We start from the raw sequence: 19,429 nt of genomic DNA, 5'->3' as shown, positions 1-19,429 counted from the left end.
AATTTTTTTTCCATTTAACAGCAATCTAAACATTTAAAACCGAAGAACCACTGCTTAGATTGCTTATATGCGTGCCGCCCGCGCGTCAATTTGATCAACTTCAGATTCTAAGTCCGTGTTTCGGCTTCCGGTAATTTTTTGCTGTTCACTGCTAGGGTACACCATTTTAAAACGGCATTTTTTGCAGTCCTAGCTACCAAACCGAGAAAATTTTCTTGGGTTCAAGCCAAACCATTCAAGGTCATTTTGACAAAATCATCGGTTTGTAGATGTGATTTATATAGCAAATTTTGGGTCAATTTTCACTTGGGATAGAAGTTAAAGGTACGTGCACACAATATAGCAAAACTGCTTCGCTCATAAATTCGCTTCGCAAAAATTGCAAATTTTCTAATTTCCACTTTGAAAATTGTCAGATATCTTCAGAGCCTAATTTTAAGTGACCCTGACCAACAGCACGTCACCTTCTCAATTTTCCCTAGGTGCATCCCCTGGAGAAATGATATAATGGAGTAATTTTTAATACCTTTACGTGGTTTTGTGATAGAGTGACCGGAAACTTTCAACATAGAGTACCATTGTAAACAAAATCAATGTTTTAACAAAAGAGGATTGTATGATAAACTGTAACAATAATACTAATTTTTATCGTCAACATGAAAAATATGAGCAACCTGATTGGCTGAAAACGCGTAAATAAATGCTGTAGATGTCAACCTCTAAAATTTTAAAGAAAAGAAAATCATTCAGTATTTTGCAAAATGTGACAATTCAAAGTTCTCCCAGGAAGGAAGTTCTCCGACGGTCACAAGGCGGTAATTCTCTATCTAGCAATCATTAATTTCAAATTTTATTAATAACCTAATAGACACGTTTTTTATAAGAACATCCAGAGCCTAAAAATGTTCTTAGCATGTTCTTATTTTGTGAGCATTTTCTTAAGGCCGTTTTTGAGTCAGCAAAGGCTTAAAATATTCCTAACTTGTTCTTAATATCTTGGCCATCGAAGCTTATGCTCTTATGCAGTTTGTTCTTATAAAAAATAGTTCATAAAAAACAGCGATTTATCACTATAAGTTACTCTTCACGGATTGTTTGGGCTTTCCTTGGAATTGGGGATTCGTCATCCTTAATTTTCAAAGGTCTTTTCAACGAACGAAGTTTGGAATGAATACGAGGAAAATTTCGTAATTTCACTTCAAGCTGTTCAATCAATGACGCCAAGTTGAAATATTTTTCCTGGATTATTTTGTAAACACCTCTTCCTTTTTGTAAAACCACTTCCACTACACCTTGATTTTCTCTAGCAATGCCAGTAAAACGGTAATTTTGTTGTCGCCAGTAACCACTGTAATCAATCGTTCTTGCGTAATTTTGTAACCAGCCTTTAGCATTTTCAATATTATTGAAATGTCTGTATACAAAAGTCACAAGATCGCTTTTGAGAAAAATCTCTACGTATGGGTGATCGGGAATTTTTGCATTTTCTTGTCGCCAATTAAACTTAGGGCAACCTTTCTCTTGTATGCACTTTAAACTTTTCAAATGAACATTCAAAAGTTCAGCATAGAAATCAGTTTTGATCAAATTCCTATCGAATTCAGAAATCAAACTTTTAATAAATGCTCGACTTTGAGAGTTGGCATAATATTGCTCGCTATTGATATTAAATTTCTCTAACGAGATGAAGTCTATTACTAGTTCTTTGTGATAAGTATTTTTGTAAATTCCTTGGAGAAATGGTAACAAGGTCGATATTATAAAATGAGGTTCACGATTACCACCGTCTAGTATTTCTTGAACAACCTTCAAAATACATTCCAGTAATTTCTTGAAAGTCTCTGTTCTGGGATGCTCTTTATACATGAGGTCTCTTATAAAAAAGTCCACCCTTTTTTTGATTTGGTACATAAAATTAAAATTCGAAAACATTTTCTCCAATTTTGAAGCAAACGAGTCTCCTGCACTGAACAACTTGATAGTTAGTTCCTGAAACAACGTTGTGTAATGGTTTGACAACAAACTAATAAATAAGTCGAATAAGTTTTCAATCAAAGTTATACAACTCAACTCTGTGTTTTTCATTGAAATATCCAAAAGCTCAAAGATGATCTTGCAAATGGCATCAGGTTTTTCGTTACCTTCCCGACAAAGATCTACATACTTGTCTATGTTTGAAGCGACGTTTCCTCTATTTCCTCTAAGAAGGATTTCAGCCAAAATAGCTTTTTCATTTACATATTTATAAATCGACGCTTTGTTAAAAAGTTGAGTAAGATAAATGTCGACTATCGTCTTGAAATCATCTGTTTGACTACATTGCTCTTTGGATAACCCACTTAGTACATTCATACCAATAACAAAATATTCCTCAGAAAAAAGAAAGTCGAACAAATCTATTAATTCTTTTAAATAGATGAGATGATTTCGCAGAGTGTGCTTGACAACAGAAACAATTAATGGAATCATCAACTCGTCTTGGTTGCAATAGTAAAATGATTGTAAAATGAGAGTTGGGCATTCTGATGATGTTTCTCTTTTTCGTTTCATTTGTTGCTCGACTTCTTTCTTGGCGCATTTCACAAAGCTGTTAAAAACGGAAGACAATTTGGATGGTTTATCGAACAACAATATATCACACATCGAAGAAACAATTTCAAAATTTGATGTGAAATGCTGACACTGCAAGATATCATCTCTCCATTGTCTCCATAATTCCTCATGATCACGAACACTTTGAAAGATTTTTTCCCATAGCGAATGAGAACAAGCTTGCCCACCATTGCAAAATTGAAGTTTTTGAAAACTCAAATCGATAATTCTATGAGCAATATCAATGATTGCTGATTGGTCAAACACTACCATCCATCTTTTATACTGCCAGAACCCAACATTTTCGATCACATTCAAAACAATATCTTTGATTTTCTCCCAAGGAACAGATTGGAACATTTCTGCAATTTTCTCCTTAGTTTTATCAGGGATACCATGCATCTGCTCTGAAAAGTTTAACTTGTGTGCCATGATTTTGTTAATGTACAAAGAGACAGTTTTCACATCTTTGGTCTTAGTAACAAGTTCGATCAATAATTGTTTGTAATGTTTAGTAAGGCATCTAAATGCTTTCAATGAGAACCTGTCAAATAGTTCTTTCAGGTGAACTTTGAACTGTGGTGATGCCTTGTCAACTTCATTCGCTAAATATTGAAGACATTGTGATGGTGATTTTGAATAGCAAAATGATTCGAAATGACGATTGAAAGGAACAGCAAGTATAAGACATCTTGAGACGAAATCTTCTTCTTTTTCTTCTTCACTACTGCTAATACTGTCGTTGTAAAATTTTCTGTTTCTTATTTCTTCCTTTTCATCCTCATTAATGTACGCATCTTCAAATTCTCCCTCTGACATCACGATGACGTCATTCATGCCGAGACAAATACCAGAAAAATTGCACTGTTTGGTTGAATCAGACAAACCGTGCGAGTCTCCCAGCAGAAGTTTTTGTTTGTAGCCTAAAATCAATAGAATTTATTCCAAACAAAGCAGATAATTTGAGGTCGGTCGAAAATTATGACGCTCTTGGGATTCTTAATTTACAAAAGAAGCTCACGAAAATCATCAAAAGCAAAAATGAAAAGTTTTGAACAATAAAGCCGAACTAACAGAAAGACAGATAGACAGAAATTCTCACGTTTTCAGAACAACTTTGAGAAACAAATGAAACCTTATGTGCAAACTCCAATTTGAGAAGAAAATATTAAAATACATACGCTCGATACCGCCAGGGTGTTTGAGTTCATATTTCACCACATAAAACGAATATCTTTCATCCCCAGATAATGATTGGTTTGCATGTTCCAAATGTTGTACTATTGTTTGGTCTCCATGTCTCAATGATTTAAAACCATCCTTGAGGGACTTTGAATCGGACTTTGAATCATACTTTTCTTCTAACAATATCCCAAAATATTTTGTGCGACTTGCATTGATCTGGTAAAAAGACATTCAGTCTAAACGCTGGTTTTGTCAAAAAAAAATTTAAAACGAAAACAAACCAGATAGAGTTTGTGCAAAGTTTTGTTTTCTTTGCGACCTTTCGAAAGCTCATTCGCAGGTAGCGAGGTGGCCAGTGCTATAAAACATGTCTATAAGAGAACTATAAGAGCGGATTCTACACATACCTCTCTCAACAGAGTGACAAAATCTGGTTTCATTTTGGCGCTTTCGTTGGATACCTTTGAAATGTGAAATTCTTCTTTGATAGAAAGCAGTAATCCTCGTGGATCATTCTGAGGAAGTAAAGTAAAGAAAATTAAACATTGGAAAATTCATCTTAATCTCTCATGGTCACATTGCTCCCACCTCCTGTCCGGAAGGTGCGACAACACGAGTATATAATAAATATTCCAAGCGTGATAGAAATCAATAACTTTCGTCATAAAAAGGATAGGCCGGAGCCAGTCCTGCTATGCATTTTTTGGTTTAGGTATAATTGGTATATAAAAAGCGCAAACAAATTCACTGCCACTCAAATTTCCCGTGATATGAGTGAAGAATAAAAGGGTTCTTTTTTCCATGAAGATCGGCTGTCGTGGAGGCACAAAAGAACCAACTCCATTAGGGCAAAGCCCAACCTTTCATGCGATATTATCAAGTTTTTCATCCACAAACCCCAGAATGTCAAATTGCCCATTTTAATTTTTATAACCCTGAGTCCACTTGGACTGGATGGCGCGATCAAGTGGCCCGGTAGTATATATGGTAATCTGCGATATTTGTTTTTGAAAATAAGGGATTGCAAATCTGTTATTCATGTTAGAATTATATTTTCAATTCCAAGAAAATCTTTTGTTATCTGGAATTCTGGGTATTTTCCTTTCATAATTGAGACCTCGCCAAGTCCTTCTAGTGTACTTCAGGGAACTCGACGTTATCAAAAATTACCAAAAACCAAATTCCACCAGAAGTAGAGTCTAGTCTAAGCTCCCCCTCCCCTTGAAAAGCACCAAGTTAGAAAAAGAACGGCTACTTACAAAATGGCTTTCAATTTCGTTTTCATCTTGCTCTAATTCACTTTCACTTTCACTTTCTGACGGTCTTGAAATTGACCGGAAATCATCATCAATATCAGTAACGTTGCTACCTCCCCATTCTTCGTCATCACTTTCAGAATCGTCACTAAAGCTGAACATTCTTTTCCAAGTTTTTGTTATGAAAATATATATGGTATGTACTATTTGTTATTTTGTTTACTTCATCCTGAAATGAAAGGAATGAGATTCTCAGAATAATTTCATGAGTTAAATCACTGAATTAGTTATTAGCCTAAGGTAATGAGTTAATAACTCGTGTTGATATTCTTTAGAGTAAGGTGATGAGTGATTTAATAGACTTTTTCATAAATTGCGTCACAACATCACTTGCCTCGTTCTGAAATTATTTCCAAGGTGATTAACTCCCAACAGATTTAATTAAAACTACTTTCTATTCATAAAAAAATAATTTAATATCTCAAGGGAAATAACCACCATGGTAATTGTTTGAATACGAGGCAAGTGACGTTTGTGACGTAATTTATGAAAAGATCTATTAAAATAAATTACGGGATGACGTTTTAACGCATAACTCACAGATATAACTCACAAATACAACCATAGCTTCAGCCAGGTTTCTAGCTCCCCCCAACAAAGTAGTGTCCCCCCAACAATTTAGCTCCCCCCAAAATATTGCCTTGTGCTAGGTCCCCTAACACTTCAGGTCCCCTCAAAAAATTACAAAAAGTTTGAAAACTAAATTTTACTTGCATTAAAACTTATGTTTACAAATCTTTTGCTTTTTGTATTTGATTTAATATTAAGATAAGAGATCTTTGAAATTAGCTGAACAGCCCCAGAGTCTCATCTAGGCCCCCCCCCCAACAATCTAGACCCCCCAAATATTTTGGTAACTTTAACCCCCAGTTTCTATAAAGGCCGAAATATTTCTTAGCCCAAACCCCCCCCACCCCAAAAAAAGTAAGACGGTCTGAAGCTATGACAACTCACGTATTTTGGATCACTGAAGGCGTTCGAGGAAAGGACACGCCGGTAATGTCGTTCAATGCAAAAAATCTTAAAGAAATAAATACTTTGGAACAAGTAAAAATATAATACAGAACCTTACTCTAAAAAAAAGTGAAAAATTATAATCAATGTACACTTCTTTTACAAGAACAAGCTATATAAGAACATAGTTTCGGTGTCCAAAATATTAAGAACAATTTAAGAACATTCTAGGGCTTTCCAGCCTCTAAAACACCCGATTGCTTAGAAAAAGGGACAAATAATAACATAACGGGTGAAAATAGGAATATGTTAAGAACATCCAATGGCTTCAAAAACTTTGGATGTTTGTGTTGGAGTATCCGGAATCTGTAAAAGAAGACGCTTTATTCTACACTGGCAGCAAAACATTTTTCAATAAAAATAATTTTAAAGCCATATCTATCAATTGGATAATATTTTTATACTTTGAGTAAAAATGTCTTACAAGGAGCGATTAAAGGGACATAAAAGTAGTAAAATGTAAACATTGCGCAAACCACGTGTCATTTAAGAGAACAATTAAAATCACGTGTCCAAAACAAACTTGTAAAAAAATTGAAACAATAAAAAAAGCCAAATTTGTTTTTATTTTTTATTTTGACATGTGACGTTTGTTTTGATTTTGCATCCCGCTGCATACGGTTTGTTTACAAATTTCGTTAGTACTTTTATGTCCCTTTAAAGTCAATATTTGTGATAAAGTTTAAAGCTTTCGAAAAACACGAGGATAGGATTTGAGTTTTAATTTCAAATTGTTCAACTCGATCATAAAATCAAAATATCTTTTCTTGGCTTTTTCGTAAACGTTAAAATCCTTTTGTAGAATCATCTCTACACAACCTTCTCCAGACGGTCTAACTATTCCATTAAAATCATCACGGCTGCCACTAGTAACATGTAGGTAACGTTTGACGGTAGATATATCTTGTTGCTGGAGCTGATAAGTAAAAACGACTTCATTGCTTCGAAGAAAATCTTCGACATCCCGATTAGGAAATCTTGCATTCGGTATTCTCCATGCAAATTCACTGTAACCCTCATCTTTTAAGAATAACAAGTTTCTTACACGTGTAAGCATTAGTTCGCCGTACGAATCTTTCCCAGAAAATCTTTTTTCCAAGTCACAAATCATTCTTTGAACAATATTTGAACCTTTCTCTTTTGTCATCAATCCTACAGTACTAAACTGTAGTTCCCTAAAGGACAAAAATTCAAGAGCAATATCTCCAAAATGGTTTTCGCTGAATAATATCTTTGTAAACGCAAGAACTGATTTGTAATTCAGAACAGGTTTTTTACCTTCGCGAAGATGTTGAAGGGACTTTTGCACACCACTAAGGATTAACCTCAGCAACTTGTTGAGATTTTTTGATTCTGTTTTAGGCAGCTGAATCTCTTCCAAATCTTCGATCAGTTGAAGGGTGAACCGCTCGAAAAGGCTCTTGAAATATTGATTCGAAAATATCTCATCTACTTGGCATGTGAATGTATCACCATGACAACAAAGGGAGACCGTTAAGTTGCATAACATGTATTTTTCTCCTTCGCCGTTCTTCTTCTCATTTCCTTTAATCAGAGGAATTATTATTTTCACTAAATCATCAATCATTCCTATGTATTTTGGATGTTTTTCTTTCTCAGTAAATCGAAAAATACTTTTAATGACCATAAATAGTGAGACAGGCGTTGAAACTGTTCGGCATTTTTCAAGGTACTTCTTAATGTAACACTCCATGTTCGATGTGTTTGCCATGAAAACAAGTTCAGCAAAACATCCTAATCTATCAATTTTCGCAGCGTTTTCGAGAAGTCTATCGAAATAACGATTGAAGATCATTTTGAATCCTTCGGTTTGGATATAATCCCTATCTTCCATTTTCATTAAATGAAGAAAAACATCTTGAATGATCCTTTGGTCTTTGTCATATAACCATAGATGATCGAACAAAGTCTCCAGTTGCTCTTTAAAGATTGCCGGGTCGTGCAGAGTAAGTTTAACGAATGATGAAATCGTTGAAGCATTAGAAGAAGACAATTTTTCAGCTTTAATGCAGTTGATAAAGCGATTGAAAGCTGCTGCTAATTTGGCTGGCTTATTAGACAATAGCTTATCACATAATAAATGGAGTAGCTGTAAGTCAGAAGAAATAATTACACACTCAGTAATATCATCCAACCAACACGTCGATAATTCTTTATATATAATGACACTGTTGAAAATCCAATTCCACAAGGATCGATAGTTAGCTTGTGTACTTGATACTGATAGATCAATTTTTAAAGTCAGCTCAATGACTTTGTGAGCAATATCAAAAATCTCACATTGAAAAAACACAGTCATCCAGTTGTAATACTGGTTGAACCCAAAAGTTTCAATGACATTTTCTACAACATCCTTGATTTCTTCCCAAGGAACAAATTTGAGCATTTCTGCTATTTGACTTTCAGCATTTTCAGGTAAACCATAGATTGTTTCTGAAAAATTGTAACAATGTGCAATAATTTTGTCAAAATATAATAGAACAATTTCCACGTCTTTGGCTTTGACAACTAAATCGAGTAACGCTTTACCGGTATTCTTGGTGAACATCTCAGAAGGATAGGTGTTTAGAAGATTCTTCAAATATAATTTAAACTGTGGTGACGTGTGGTCAACTTCATCCGACAAAAATTGAAGACACTGCGTTGGAGATTTTGAATGACATAAACATTCAAAATGGCGATTTGAAGGAATAGCAAGAATGAAATATCTAGAGCAACCATAATCACGATCTCTAAGCCTTTCATGATTTTGAAGGGACGAAGAAAGAATATCATTTTGCATGTTGAGCGACAAACCAGTGGAATCCCACAATTTTTTCGGACTTAATAATGCAGAACCATTGAAAAGACCAATCTTTTTTTCACTGCCACCTTAAAAAACAGAGTAATATTTTAATTCTTAACAACTGGATCCAAAATTTAGGTGAAGAAAATTTCGAGGGTTGAATTCGGTGAAAGGGAAAAACAAATCCTTTTCCATAAAAAAAACTTTCGAACAATGTCCCTGAACATAATTCCCTGAACTAAATTTGATAGCTTCTCTTCAAATTAGAATTAGGCGTAAACGGTAAATTTTTGACATTTGCATTGTATAAAGACATAATGATTGTATGTAAATGTCAGACCGGACACGTACCTACCTGGATCGACCAGTCCAAATTTTTCTCTTTTTGCCTAATGCACCCCCCAGCGGTTTGCGTGAATGGGCATTTTCGGTTGCGTGAATGCGTGAAAATTGAAAAAAAAAATGCGTGAACGTTAAAATCCATTTTTTGACTGCGTAAATGCGTGAATCTGGGCTATTTTGTGCGTGAATACGTGAATTTTCCCTTTTTTCCACTGATTGTGTGCAGTGTTCCGGATTTTCCAATGTTTCTCCGATTTTTCCCGAAAATTTTCCTATTTTCTGAAAAATCGGGTTATTGCGTGGAACTCGAGAAAAATTTGCTAGATTTAGAACGCCATGCCCTGAATAATTTTTTTAGTGTAATATATTATTACTTTTATTTAACATATGGACCTAGTATTTTGAGTCCAATCGAAATTTCAAGACCTAGCGCCAGTTAATTCTGAGATGCAATAAGGTTCTTACGGCCCTAAAAATGCTCTACATATTTAATAATAGAATAGTTAAAGGGTTTCTAACAATGGAATCAACCTGCAAGAATTAAGCTTACGTCATGAATGAATTACTTACCGTTAAAATTTGTAACATGAAACACATATTGTTCTTCTTTTGGTAGAATTTCATTGGCTGATTGCAACATATTTTTGACACATAAATCTCGACCTTTCAATGAGTAGTCATTATCACATTTATAAGGTGACGTTGGGTACTTATTTTCCAACATTATCCCGAAATGCTTCCGGCGACTTTTATTGAGCTGAGAAAAAAATATGAATTAGAGATAATTATTTTTACATAAGTGTTCCCGTTTCATATCAGACACATATTTAATCTCAGGACAGTGTCTGCCTATTATTATATTGTGCTGATATAAAAAAAATGTTTTTCTTTTCCTCTTTCTGACCAATCTTGCTCCACATCCGTGTCAATTCAATATCAACAACCTAGATGCTGAATGGACCTACCTGATGATGAAAGTTAGATAGCAATGCGAGGAGAAAAATGAAAGAAAAAAAAATCAGTCAGAAAATATAGCGTTTAGCGAAAATGCATAACGCAATAAATTCATCATTGATTGTTGATGGGGAGAGAGGGAAGGGTTGCAGGGAAAAAATAAATAGAAAGTTCTGGTCGCAAAAATCAGTTTTATTGACAATTGAACCATGCTTGCTGGCATTGTCATTAATAATGATTTTGTGTGAAAAAAACAACGAAATATAAGGAAAAAGTCTGATGAAAATCTGCAAAACCGGCGATTTCCAGCATAATTCTTAAAATGCCGGCATCTTCGGCCGGCAAAAAAAATTCTCAAAAGCTGGACTCAGCCATGTTTTGGGCATTCCTAAAACACATCTTTATGCAAAAAATCAGAGAAAACTATTTTATGAAATCTCAAAATAATGCCAAAAAGCCAGGTTTTCCGGCATATTTCCAGCATTTTCAGCTGGAGAAATATGTTTTTCAAAAATCAGAAACTGTCACATTTTAGATATTACCATATTGCATCGCTGTGCAAAATTCATGAAAAAATATAAAGTAGAGCTCGAGAAATTCAAGAAATACCGTTTTTCCAGCAAAAATCGGCTGTTCCGGAGATTTTTAGAAAGTTCCAGCTACAAAAATCAGTTATATTGACAATTGAACCATGCTTGATGATGTGCATTGTTATTAATAATGTTTTTGTGTGGAAAAACAACAAAATATAAGGAAAAAGTCTGATGAAAATCTTCAAAAACGGCGATTTCCGGCCTATTTCTGGCATTTTCGACTGGAAATTTTTTTTCTTAAAAATCGGACTTGGTCATGTTTTGAGCATTCCTAATACGCGTCTTTGTGCAAAAAAATCAGCAAAAACTGATGATGAAATCCCCAAGAATGGCAAAAAAACGGGTTTTCCGGCATATTTTCGGCATTTTAGGCCGGAAATTTTTTTCTTCTGAAAATCAGACTCTGTTACATTTTGCATCTTTGTGCCAAACACCGGCAAAAAGTAATGAGCCAATCTTAAGAAAAGCTGGTAGCAGACGAACGGATGGACGGACGGACAGACAACGGTTAATTTATAGGACCTCCAGGTAGGTCCAAAAAGCCTGTAAATTAAAGTTGAAGAGTAAAACGATATCACTCTTACTTAAAAACAAAACCTTTAATGATAACTTACGTTATCTGGACATTATACAATATGAATGTTTCAATCTTTTATTTTCTTTGTGAGCCACAGCAGATAATATATAATGTAAAGGGTAAAATTGTAGGTTTTACCTCTGATAAAGTGCCAGCAATTTCTTGTTTAACTTTTGAGCTTTCTTCAAGAAGTTTGAAACGTTCTGTAGAATCGATGCTTGTTAATTTGTAGAAAAGAACCAATCGATAGCCAGATTTTAATGGAGTCATTTTGTATTTGCAGTTTGAGTGAAAAGCAGTATAGATGATTTCACTCTGTGATTCTTTTCGATCAAAATTGATTGTTTCAGTTTCCTTGCCATGGTGAATGGTTACATTGTTTCCAGTGAATAAAGATGGTAGCTGTACTATGAGAGTGCCAAATTGGTTTTCTTCAACGTCATTGAAATTTCTTGAAAACTGGTTTCCTTTCCCACTAATTACAAGTTCATGAAGGAAAAAATCGATCTCGAAACCGAATTTCTCCTTCACTTTCTCAAATATAGATTGGATTGTGAGATCGAATTTTGGGTTTTCAAAAGTGTACTCGTCTTTTGGAAATTCCTTATAATTCCTAAAACAAATGGACAAATAATACTTGAATTTTTGTTTCAAAGAAACACATAGTATCATAGAAGTGTCTCAATTGGAAATAATATTAAAGTTGTTGGGAATAGTAAGGATCAGTAAGGATTCAACTTAGAATTTTCATCTAGCATTTTATTCAAAAACCAGCCAAGCATCTTTTATTACATTGGAAGGAACCCTCGAGACGTAAATGAACGTACAACATTTTGGATGAGTCAGTCAAGTCTCCACTGATGATCATTTGAGCTTGTGACTCACACAACGGTAAATGAATTGGCCCAATGTTTTTGATATTGAGACAAGGAAGGTGTATTTTATCAATGATACCATGGATGGCAAACTTGACAGGATAATGTTTGACTGAGCACAATAAACACTGCAATGTATCCATCTAAAATCAAAGAAAGCAATAATTACAATGTCATTTTGATTTGTTTGACAAGTTAGAAAACTCTTTTTTATTTTTAAACTTATTATTAGGAGTCTAACGTTATTTTCTGGTTCTTATAAAATAATATTGGAATACAAATAAATTAATCATATTGTGAGCCTATTATGTCCAAAGTAACAGCCCCTTTGATAAAGAATTTCAAAACAAAGAAATTGTAAAAAGTAGTAAGTTGGACTTTGAACGAAAACTTACTGCTGGACATTTGTCTTCATTTTCTTCTTCATCGCTATAGCTCGCCAAGTCATTGTTGTTTTCACCGTCTGATAGATCATCATCATCCATAATACTATAATCATCCTCAGTCTCTTCACTTTCTTCACTTTCCTCAAATTCTTCATTAGAGCTTGGATCCTCATTGCTTTCAGAGTCACTACTATCCACCATACCAAAATTACTTTTTTGGGTAAATCTATGTATTGTTCTATCTTTTAATAAATGAAAGCAGTACATGGATTATATTATGGAATATTGGATATAATTATGAAAAAATATTATCAAAGAAATCAATAGGCGAACCCGAAAAACTTTTTTGTTTCCTGTCCACCGGGTGACGAAAAAAACACTCACCCGGCCGGCCGCAAAATAATTTTTTTTGCTAAATTTCGGTCCCAAAACTTGATTTTTTAAAGCACTCGTAGAAGTTAAAATGATGGTCTTCACACACAACAAAAAATTCTATTTATGAAAAATGTGACATATAATTAACTCTCGCAAATCAATGAAATTGTGATTCGAATCTGTTCGAATGAAAAAAAAAATGGAATGTGCAAAAAAGTAAACTCGACAACTCTACGAAGATCATTGCTAATATAATGATGATGTACAAAAAAAATGCGGCCGGTTGATGACAAAATAAATTTTCACTCGGCCGGTGGACCGGAAACAAAAATTTTTTTTCGGGATCGCCTAATAACAATGTAAACACATACCCAATAGGATGTTAAAAGGTTCATTTGGGGCTTCCAAGATGCTCATATCCTTTGGTATCATAATAAGGCAGAAAATATTACTGGTATAACTGGCCAAAATGAAAAGTTACAATAACATGAAAAATTTAATTTATGTAAAATGAGACGTAGAGAAAGATTTGGCATTCAGTGTGCAACAATTTCTTTTTTTCCATTCTAGAAACAATTTCAACAAATCTAAATTGAATGATTAAATCCATTAAAACAAAAGATCTCATTAAGAAAACTTTCAGAAAGTAACTTACATTCTAAATCAGCTGAGTTTATAATTATTAAATCTGATTTATAAGATAGTATACCAAAAATTCCTTTTTATTATTTAAAGGTTATAAAAACTTGCACAAGCACTCAATTGTCAAGATCACTTTGAATAATAAAATATATATATTATTACAGTATCATATTTTTGTAATACATATCAATTTTTCCTTCATATTTTACTTCCTTACTGCTACTTATTTCAAACCCCTCCAGAGGATGGCATATCATGTTTATTCAAGGGGCATATTATTTAGGGCCGATTTTTTTGAGTTTCTTTTCTCACAAAAAAGGAGCATTTAAATTCTAGAAAGCTTTTAAAAGAAGGGAGTGTCTATTTAAAGTATATACAATTATTATAATACTTGTAAAAAAGATTTCTGTGTTTCAATTTTCTGAAACAAAGCTACAAGTCATGTAGAAAGGGACATAAGAATATGCAGAATTATTTATACTATCCATACAAAATTTTTGGCAATAGAATATAACCAGACATAACAATGATCAATTGTTATCTTTTTTTCTACGCTGTTCAAATTTTTTACTGTATGGTCCAACTAAAAGAGCGTCAGCTTCGCACAGAGTGATATGTCTTGGATCCCCAAGAAATGCACCAGTCATTTCAAATTTACGTAGTAAAATACGCACAAGTGATCCTTTCCTATAAAAATTGGCTTTCTCCTCAGGTCTTTTTAAAACAGCTTCAAACTTCCCACCAAAGTCAATGTATAAATCATCATTACAAACATCAGTGATTTTACCAACCAAACATTTATTATCAGGTCTTCCAAATTTCATTATTGGAGATTCATCTAGAAGTTCTTGAAACGTTTTACTTTGTGAATGCTCACTCACATTACTCGAAGCTTGTGTTGTACATGATCTATTTAAAAATAAACTTGAATTGGCAAACAAGTATCCTCTATTTTGAAGAAAAAGTCTTTGTATTTGTTTATTCATTCTGATACTATTTATTATTATGACCTCTGAAAGAAAAAAAGAAATTAAATAATCACAGATCTGGTATCCATCACGAGGTGACAGACTCACTATCTTTGGGCAAACAGGGCTCCGAATGGGGTTCTAGGTCCCCCCAATAAATTTAGGCCCCTCACCCTAAGTTTTAGGTCCCCCCCCCACTTTTCAGTAAGGTTCAGGTCCCAGTTGAAATGTAAAGGTTCAGGTCCCTGCAAAAAGTACTTTCAAGGTTCAGTTCCCAGCAAAGAAAAAATAATTCGGCAGAGCTTAGTAAGAGCTGGATTTTCTAGCTTTAAAACAACCACAGAAAAATTCTCATTGATACCATAAACAAACACCATGTTTTTCTGATTAAAATGTATAATTTTTCAATAAAAATCTAGTTTCTTCTACAAATTCTAAAGGGCTACAGACTATGCAATTAGGGTAGATCGTCAACTCCCATTTTTAGCATGATGTTAAAATACCTTCAATGTGTAGTATATTTTTTTGTGAAAATTTAATCTATTTTAAGACATTTTGCGCAAATTTTAACTCAATTTCTAGGGCGCCATTATGGATTTATAGGAAATTTTTGAAAACTCAAGATTGATTTTTCCTGGAGCTTTCTCTGAAGTGTTTCATTGCTGAAAATTTCAAGTGTGTACCTTAAAAAGTTTAAAAGTTGTGGGTCCTCAAAAATACTGCTTTCATGCATTTCGCTACCCAGAATCGGAGAATCGGAGAAAATCAGCCTTTTTAGCCTGAAATTGAAACATTGAGCGATATTGCTGGGGTTATTTCGTATTTTTGTGTTGAATATTAGTACAAGACACCATTTAGAAACCATTTGGAACCGTTCCTGGCCTTTTATAGTCTTAAAATGTGCAAAATTTTTACTCATTTTTCGCTTTAGTATAAATAAAAACCCCCCTAGGGAATGCTGGATTTTTTACCTAGGAGGTTAAAATGTCCAACAATAGATAAAAATAGATTAAAATTTTCACAAAAAAATACTACACTTTGAATTTTTTGACTTTGCCATTTGACGATCTACCCTAACAAAATATATTGGTGAGCCAATATTCAACAATTATAGTTTTTGGACAGTCATGTACGGAGTAAACAACACCTACAACAGATTTTCTTTCTGTCGCAAAAACAATCCCCTAAATTGTTGGAAGATTGCAAATCGAGCTGATAATACCGGGTGCGCCCCAAAAAAGTTTCTCTCTTTGAAACTAATTTTCTCGAAATCTAAAAATTTTTAAAGAACCATTCCTATTTTCATTGAAAAGAAGAAAGATAAACTCAAATTCTAATGGGTCATTTATTAAAGTCCAATGAAATAGAAATGGTTCTTTTAAAAATTTTCAATTTCGAGAAAATTAGTTTCAAAGAGAGAAACTTTTTTGTGGCGCACCCGGTATATGGCGAACACCTTTTCAATATATTGCCAGCATTCAGCAAAATATTATGTATGTGTATGTAGACCTTAAGGGAATTCATTAAGTTTCATAAAAAAGAAATCAAAGCAGTTGATACTAGAAGGTCAATCACAATGCTTAAAGGGTTTAAACAATAGCATGATTCCCAAACCTAAAATTGTTAGCACATAATATATTATGATCCAAAAGGCAATGAATACATGAGGAGGGATGTGTGATGTTAGCAAATTCAACACTCCAATAGACAATAGTTGCTTCAATTTAGACATATAGCAATCAATATCATTACACGCATTTATATAAAAATTGTTTTTTGAGAGTACACCAACATTGTTGGCTTTGCCTGGAAAGTAGCATCTTAAAGCTCAGCTGCCTATGTGGCTGAAAAAATAGTGTTGTAATTGCTGACACTTGATAAGCATTCGAAAAACTTTTTACCTGCTTATCAATACAGGATGGACAACAGCTTTTCAAAATAAAGTTGCTAACCTGTAAAACATTACAATAATTATATACATACAATAGACAATAAATAATTCATTCAATCTAAAAAAAGTCTTCAAAAATATTAGATATAATTAATCCATTTCTTTTTTCTCAATATGGATAAAAAAGAATCTAGTATATAAATTCAAAGGTACAAACTGTCATTCCAGCCAAGGCAGATTACCATTCTATCTCTGTACCATCATAAGCAAAAAAGCTGCCTGTGTTTTTCATACTAGCACTTTGTATCACTTTTAGAAGCATTTCGACACTATACTCTGGGGTAAAAAGTTTGTCCTTTGGGATACCTCTGTGGTAGGGTCTTGTTAAATCTGTGTTAACAGTGCCAGGGTGGAGATTGATTGTTGCCACACGATTTTTTCCTCTGGCTAATTCTATAGCTAAAGTCCTAAAGGATAATTCATTTTAAATACAACATTATGAAAGATCTTGAAAAAACTTTAGAGAAAAAAATCTAGACGGACTGGGCCGCAATATATTGGAGAAGTTCAAAGTATAAAGTGTAAAGGAAAATAGAATGATAGACAAATAGAATGATGTGAATATTCAAGAATACTTACTTGTTTCCCATATTCAAAGCTGTTTTTGACATTCTATAAGAATACCATCCACCAAGTTTATTACCATCAATTGATCCAATTCTAGCTGACAAATTTGCAATAACTGCAGCATGATTCAATTCTTTGCTATTTTGAAACTCGTCAGATCCAATAGATCCATTCCCTTTTTGAAGTATCTTAGCAAAATGCTTTGCCATTATTAATGGGGAAATGGTGTTTACAGCAAAGATTTCATGAAGATACTCAGGTTTGATGTCTGCTAGTTTGGTCTCTCCTCTTCCCGTAGGATGTAAAATTGCACTACAGTTAATCAAAAGTTCTAGTCGACCAGCCTTTTCCTTCACTTCAGCAGCTGCGCTAGCAACATTTTCCTCTTTGGTGACATCCATTTCAATAAGCTGAAGGTTATCAGGGTAGGACTTTTTCAAATCAACAAGACTTATACCAGAGCCACCTGCTTTGTCTAGTGTTCTTGCTGATGCAAATACCATATTTTGAGGATTTTTCAAAAAAGATTGAACAAAAGTAAAGCCCAGTCCACGGCTTGCTCCTTGCACAAATATATTTGACATTTTTGTAAACAATATATAATGCTGAAAATAAAAAAATATTGACTTGGGGATAGAATCTGAATTAAATCATCATCCTAAAATTTAATTATTTCATTTACACTGTACAGTATTCCAAGCAGTTCCAAACTAAACCCATCAATAATCATGTTGCCTTGACAAAATTGACAATGAATTTGGCATCTATTATTAATCAAATACATCATCCAATATTTATTACTAACTGTGTTAATTAATCTCCATTTAATCAATTGAAATGAAGGTACTTGGTAGAATGTAACTATTCTTTAAAAACAATTAGGCTTTTCCAACAGTTTGCATCCAATTGAGTACTGAAAGATTTTCACATGCTTTGGAGATCAGATCTTAATTTGCATAAAGAATACTCATATTCAATAATAAGGAGAATATATTTACCTATCTTAAAAATTCATCATAGAAAATTCAATTTTTTTAATATTTATAAAGAGTTTGGTAAATTACATAAATACCTTTATCAGAACTAATTTTGGCAGGAACTAATATTCGTGGTTGAAGAAAAAGAATTGGAAAAATTGGATTTTGCCAAAAAAACATGAAAAACAATGAAATTAGTTCCAATAACGTACTTAGAAAAGTGAAAATAAATAATCTGCCTATTGATAGATAAGATGTGTATAAAGATCAAAGTGGTAATGTTCCATTCTGAATTACTTAGAGAATTTATTCTTCAAAAATGAGTCAAATTTAAAATTAGCAACCACTGCTCACTAAAACTCACATTTTTTAACCCATCAAAAATCACACCTAAAGATCCCTATTGAATTAAAATACTTAGAATGAAAAGAATTTATGGAAACTTTGACTTTTATTTGTTGAATTAAACAGATTTTAAACGAGGTTATCAAAAATAACTAAAATAAAGAATGGGTGGGTAATTTGTGTCAATGAGATTTGCACAAAAATAGTCTACTGTAAGGCTATGAAAGAAAATTACAAGACTGTAAAATGTCTATTCTTGTCTCAATTACTTCACAATATTTTTACTATATATGAAGTACTTCCAACTTCCAACCTCCATATTTAAAAGATTTTGTATGTATAAAATAAAATATATTTATAAAACCAGACGGTGTCAATCAAACAAGTTCAAACAAAAATTGAGTAAATTTTTTCTTATTATTGTTTTGACGCTGGAGTTTTTAATTACTCAATATGACATCCTAACTAGCAAAAAATCTATTGGGTGTAGCCCTAGAAGAAGACAGCACTACCATTTAGATTGACATTTACTCAAATGGTTTTTCTTTTGTTTACTAAAGAGAAATTTTGTTGTAACTATGGAAATCGACAGAAATAAGTGTTGGAGTAGTACTATCTCCTAAAGGACTATTATACATGACATGTCGTGACAGTCTAGTTGAATTTGGAAAACAGCACTTTTTTTAGTTCCAAAATCAGAACTTTTTTATATAACTTTGAAACATTTTGCTTGGTTTTGCTGCAACTGCAAAATATTTCAATTGAATTTTAATAGTGAAAGAAAATTGTATTTTTTAACAAAATGAAAAAGGGCCTAAAATTCAATCTTTCTTTTTCCAAACCATCAAAAAATCTTGAAAGGTACGGTTTTATTTGTCTTTAGTACTGCGTATTTTGAAAATTAGTAGTTTACAGAGAAACTCTTTTACAAATTACTGATTGTGTGTCGATGAATGTCAAAAAA

At 33.2% G+C, this 19,429-nt stretch overlaps 4 protein-coding genes across 4 annotated transcripts; all 4 read right to left on the bottom strand.

Moving 5' to 3' along the window:
- Window positions 1-575: 575 nt before the first annotated feature.
- Window positions 576-5,264, bottom strand: LOC136823213 (uncharacterized). Its single transcript, XM_067079385.1, has 4 exons — window positions 5,037-5,264; window positions 4,185-4,292; window positions 3,774-3,993; window positions 576-3,515 (listed from the first exon to the last, which is right to left on the bottom strand). The coding sequence occupies exons 1-4, from the start codon at window positions 5,193-5,195 to the stop codon at window positions 1,078-1,080; spliced, it is 2,925 nt and encodes a 974-aa protein (XP_066935486.1). The 5' UTR covers window positions 5,196-5,264; the 3' UTR covers window positions 576-1,077.
- Window positions 5,265-6,096: 832 nt separating this feature from the next.
- On the bottom strand, window positions 6,097-12,893 carry LOC136823211 (uncharacterized). The gene is made up of 5 exons (XM_067079384.1): window positions 12,650-12,893; window positions 12,207-12,397; window positions 11,518-11,992; window positions 9,826-10,012; window positions 6,097-8,999 (listed from the first exon to the last, which is right to left on the bottom strand). The coding sequence occupies exons 1-5, from the start codon at window positions 12,839-12,841 to the stop codon at window positions 6,790-6,792; spliced, it is 3,255 nt and encodes a 1,084-aa protein (XP_066935485.1). The 5' UTR covers window positions 12,842-12,893; the 3' UTR covers window positions 6,097-6,789.
- Window positions 12,894-14,187: 1,294 nt separating this feature from the next.
- LOC136823226 (small ribosomal subunit protein bS1m-like) lies at window positions 14,188-14,643 on the bottom strand. The gene has a single exon (XM_067079407.1). The coding sequence runs from the start codon at window positions 14,641-14,643 to the stop codon at window positions 14,188-14,190; it is 456 nt and encodes a 151-aa protein (XP_066935508.1).
- Window positions 14,644-16,242: 1,599 nt separating this feature from the next.
- On the bottom strand, window positions 16,243-17,778 carry LOC136823217 (1-hydroxy-2-glutathionyl-2-methyl-3-butene dehydrogenase-like). Its single transcript, XM_067079390.1, has 2 exons — window positions 17,156-17,778; window positions 16,243-16,983 (listed from the first exon to the last, which is right to left on the bottom strand). The coding sequence occupies exons 1-2, from the start codon at window positions 17,725-17,727 to the stop codon at window positions 16,755-16,757; spliced, it is 801 nt and encodes a 266-aa protein (XP_066935491.1). The 5' UTR covers window positions 17,728-17,778; the 3' UTR covers window positions 16,243-16,754.
- Between the last annotated feature and the right edge of the window lie 1,651 nt (window positions 17,779-19,429).

The sequence above is a fragment of the Clytia hemisphaerica genome, unplaced genomic scaffold (genome assembly GCF_902728285.1).
Source record: "Clytia hemisphaerica strain Z4C2 unplaced genomic scaffold, Clytia hemisphaerica genome assembly, whole genome shotgun sequence".
In the NCBI taxonomy this organism is placed as follows: Eukaryota; Metazoa; Cnidaria; class Hydrozoa; order Leptothecata; family Clytiidae; genus Clytia; species Clytia hemisphaerica.
This window is presented reverse-complemented; position numbering and strand designations above follow the sequence as displayed.

Bases quoted from the DNA above. Each gene is read 5' to 3' on its own strand.
- LOC136823211 (XM_067079384.1), bottom strand. From the start codon at position 12,841: ATGGTGGATAGTAGTGACTCTGAAAGCAATGAGGATCCAAGCTCTAAT. The intron at 12,398-12,649 runs GTAAGTTTTCGT...CTTTGATTTTAG, and splicing joins ATGAAGACAAATGTCCAGCA to ATGGATACATTGCAGTGTTT. The intron at 10,013-11,517 runs GTAAAACCTACA...TTTTTTTCTCAG, and splicing joins TTGCTGGCACTTTATCAGAG to CTCAATAAAAGTCGCCGGAA.
- LOC136823226 (XM_067079407.1), bottom strand. From the start codon at position 14,643: ATGAATAAACAAATACAAAGACTTTTTCTTCAAAATAGAGGATACTTG.
- LOC136823217 (XM_067079390.1), bottom strand. From the start codon at position 17,727: ATGTCAAATATATTTGTGCAAGGAGCAAGCCGTGGACTGGGCTTTACT. The intron at 16,984-17,155 runs GTAAGTATTCTT...ATTATCCTTTAG, and splicing joins GCTTTGAATATGGGAAACAA to GACTTTAGCTATAGAATTAG.
- LOC136823213 (XM_067079385.1), bottom strand. From the start codon at position 5,195: ATGTTCAGCTTTAGTGACGATTCTGAAAGTGATGACGAAGAATGGGGA. The intron at 4,293-5,036 runs GTAAGTAGCCGT...TTACTTCCTCAG, and splicing joins ACGAAATTGAAAGCCATTTT to AATGATCCACGAGGATTACT. The intron at 3,994-4,184 runs GTATGTGTAGAA...TCTTTTTACCAG, and splicing joins TTGTCACTCTGTTGAGAGAG to ATCAATGCAAGTCGCACAAA.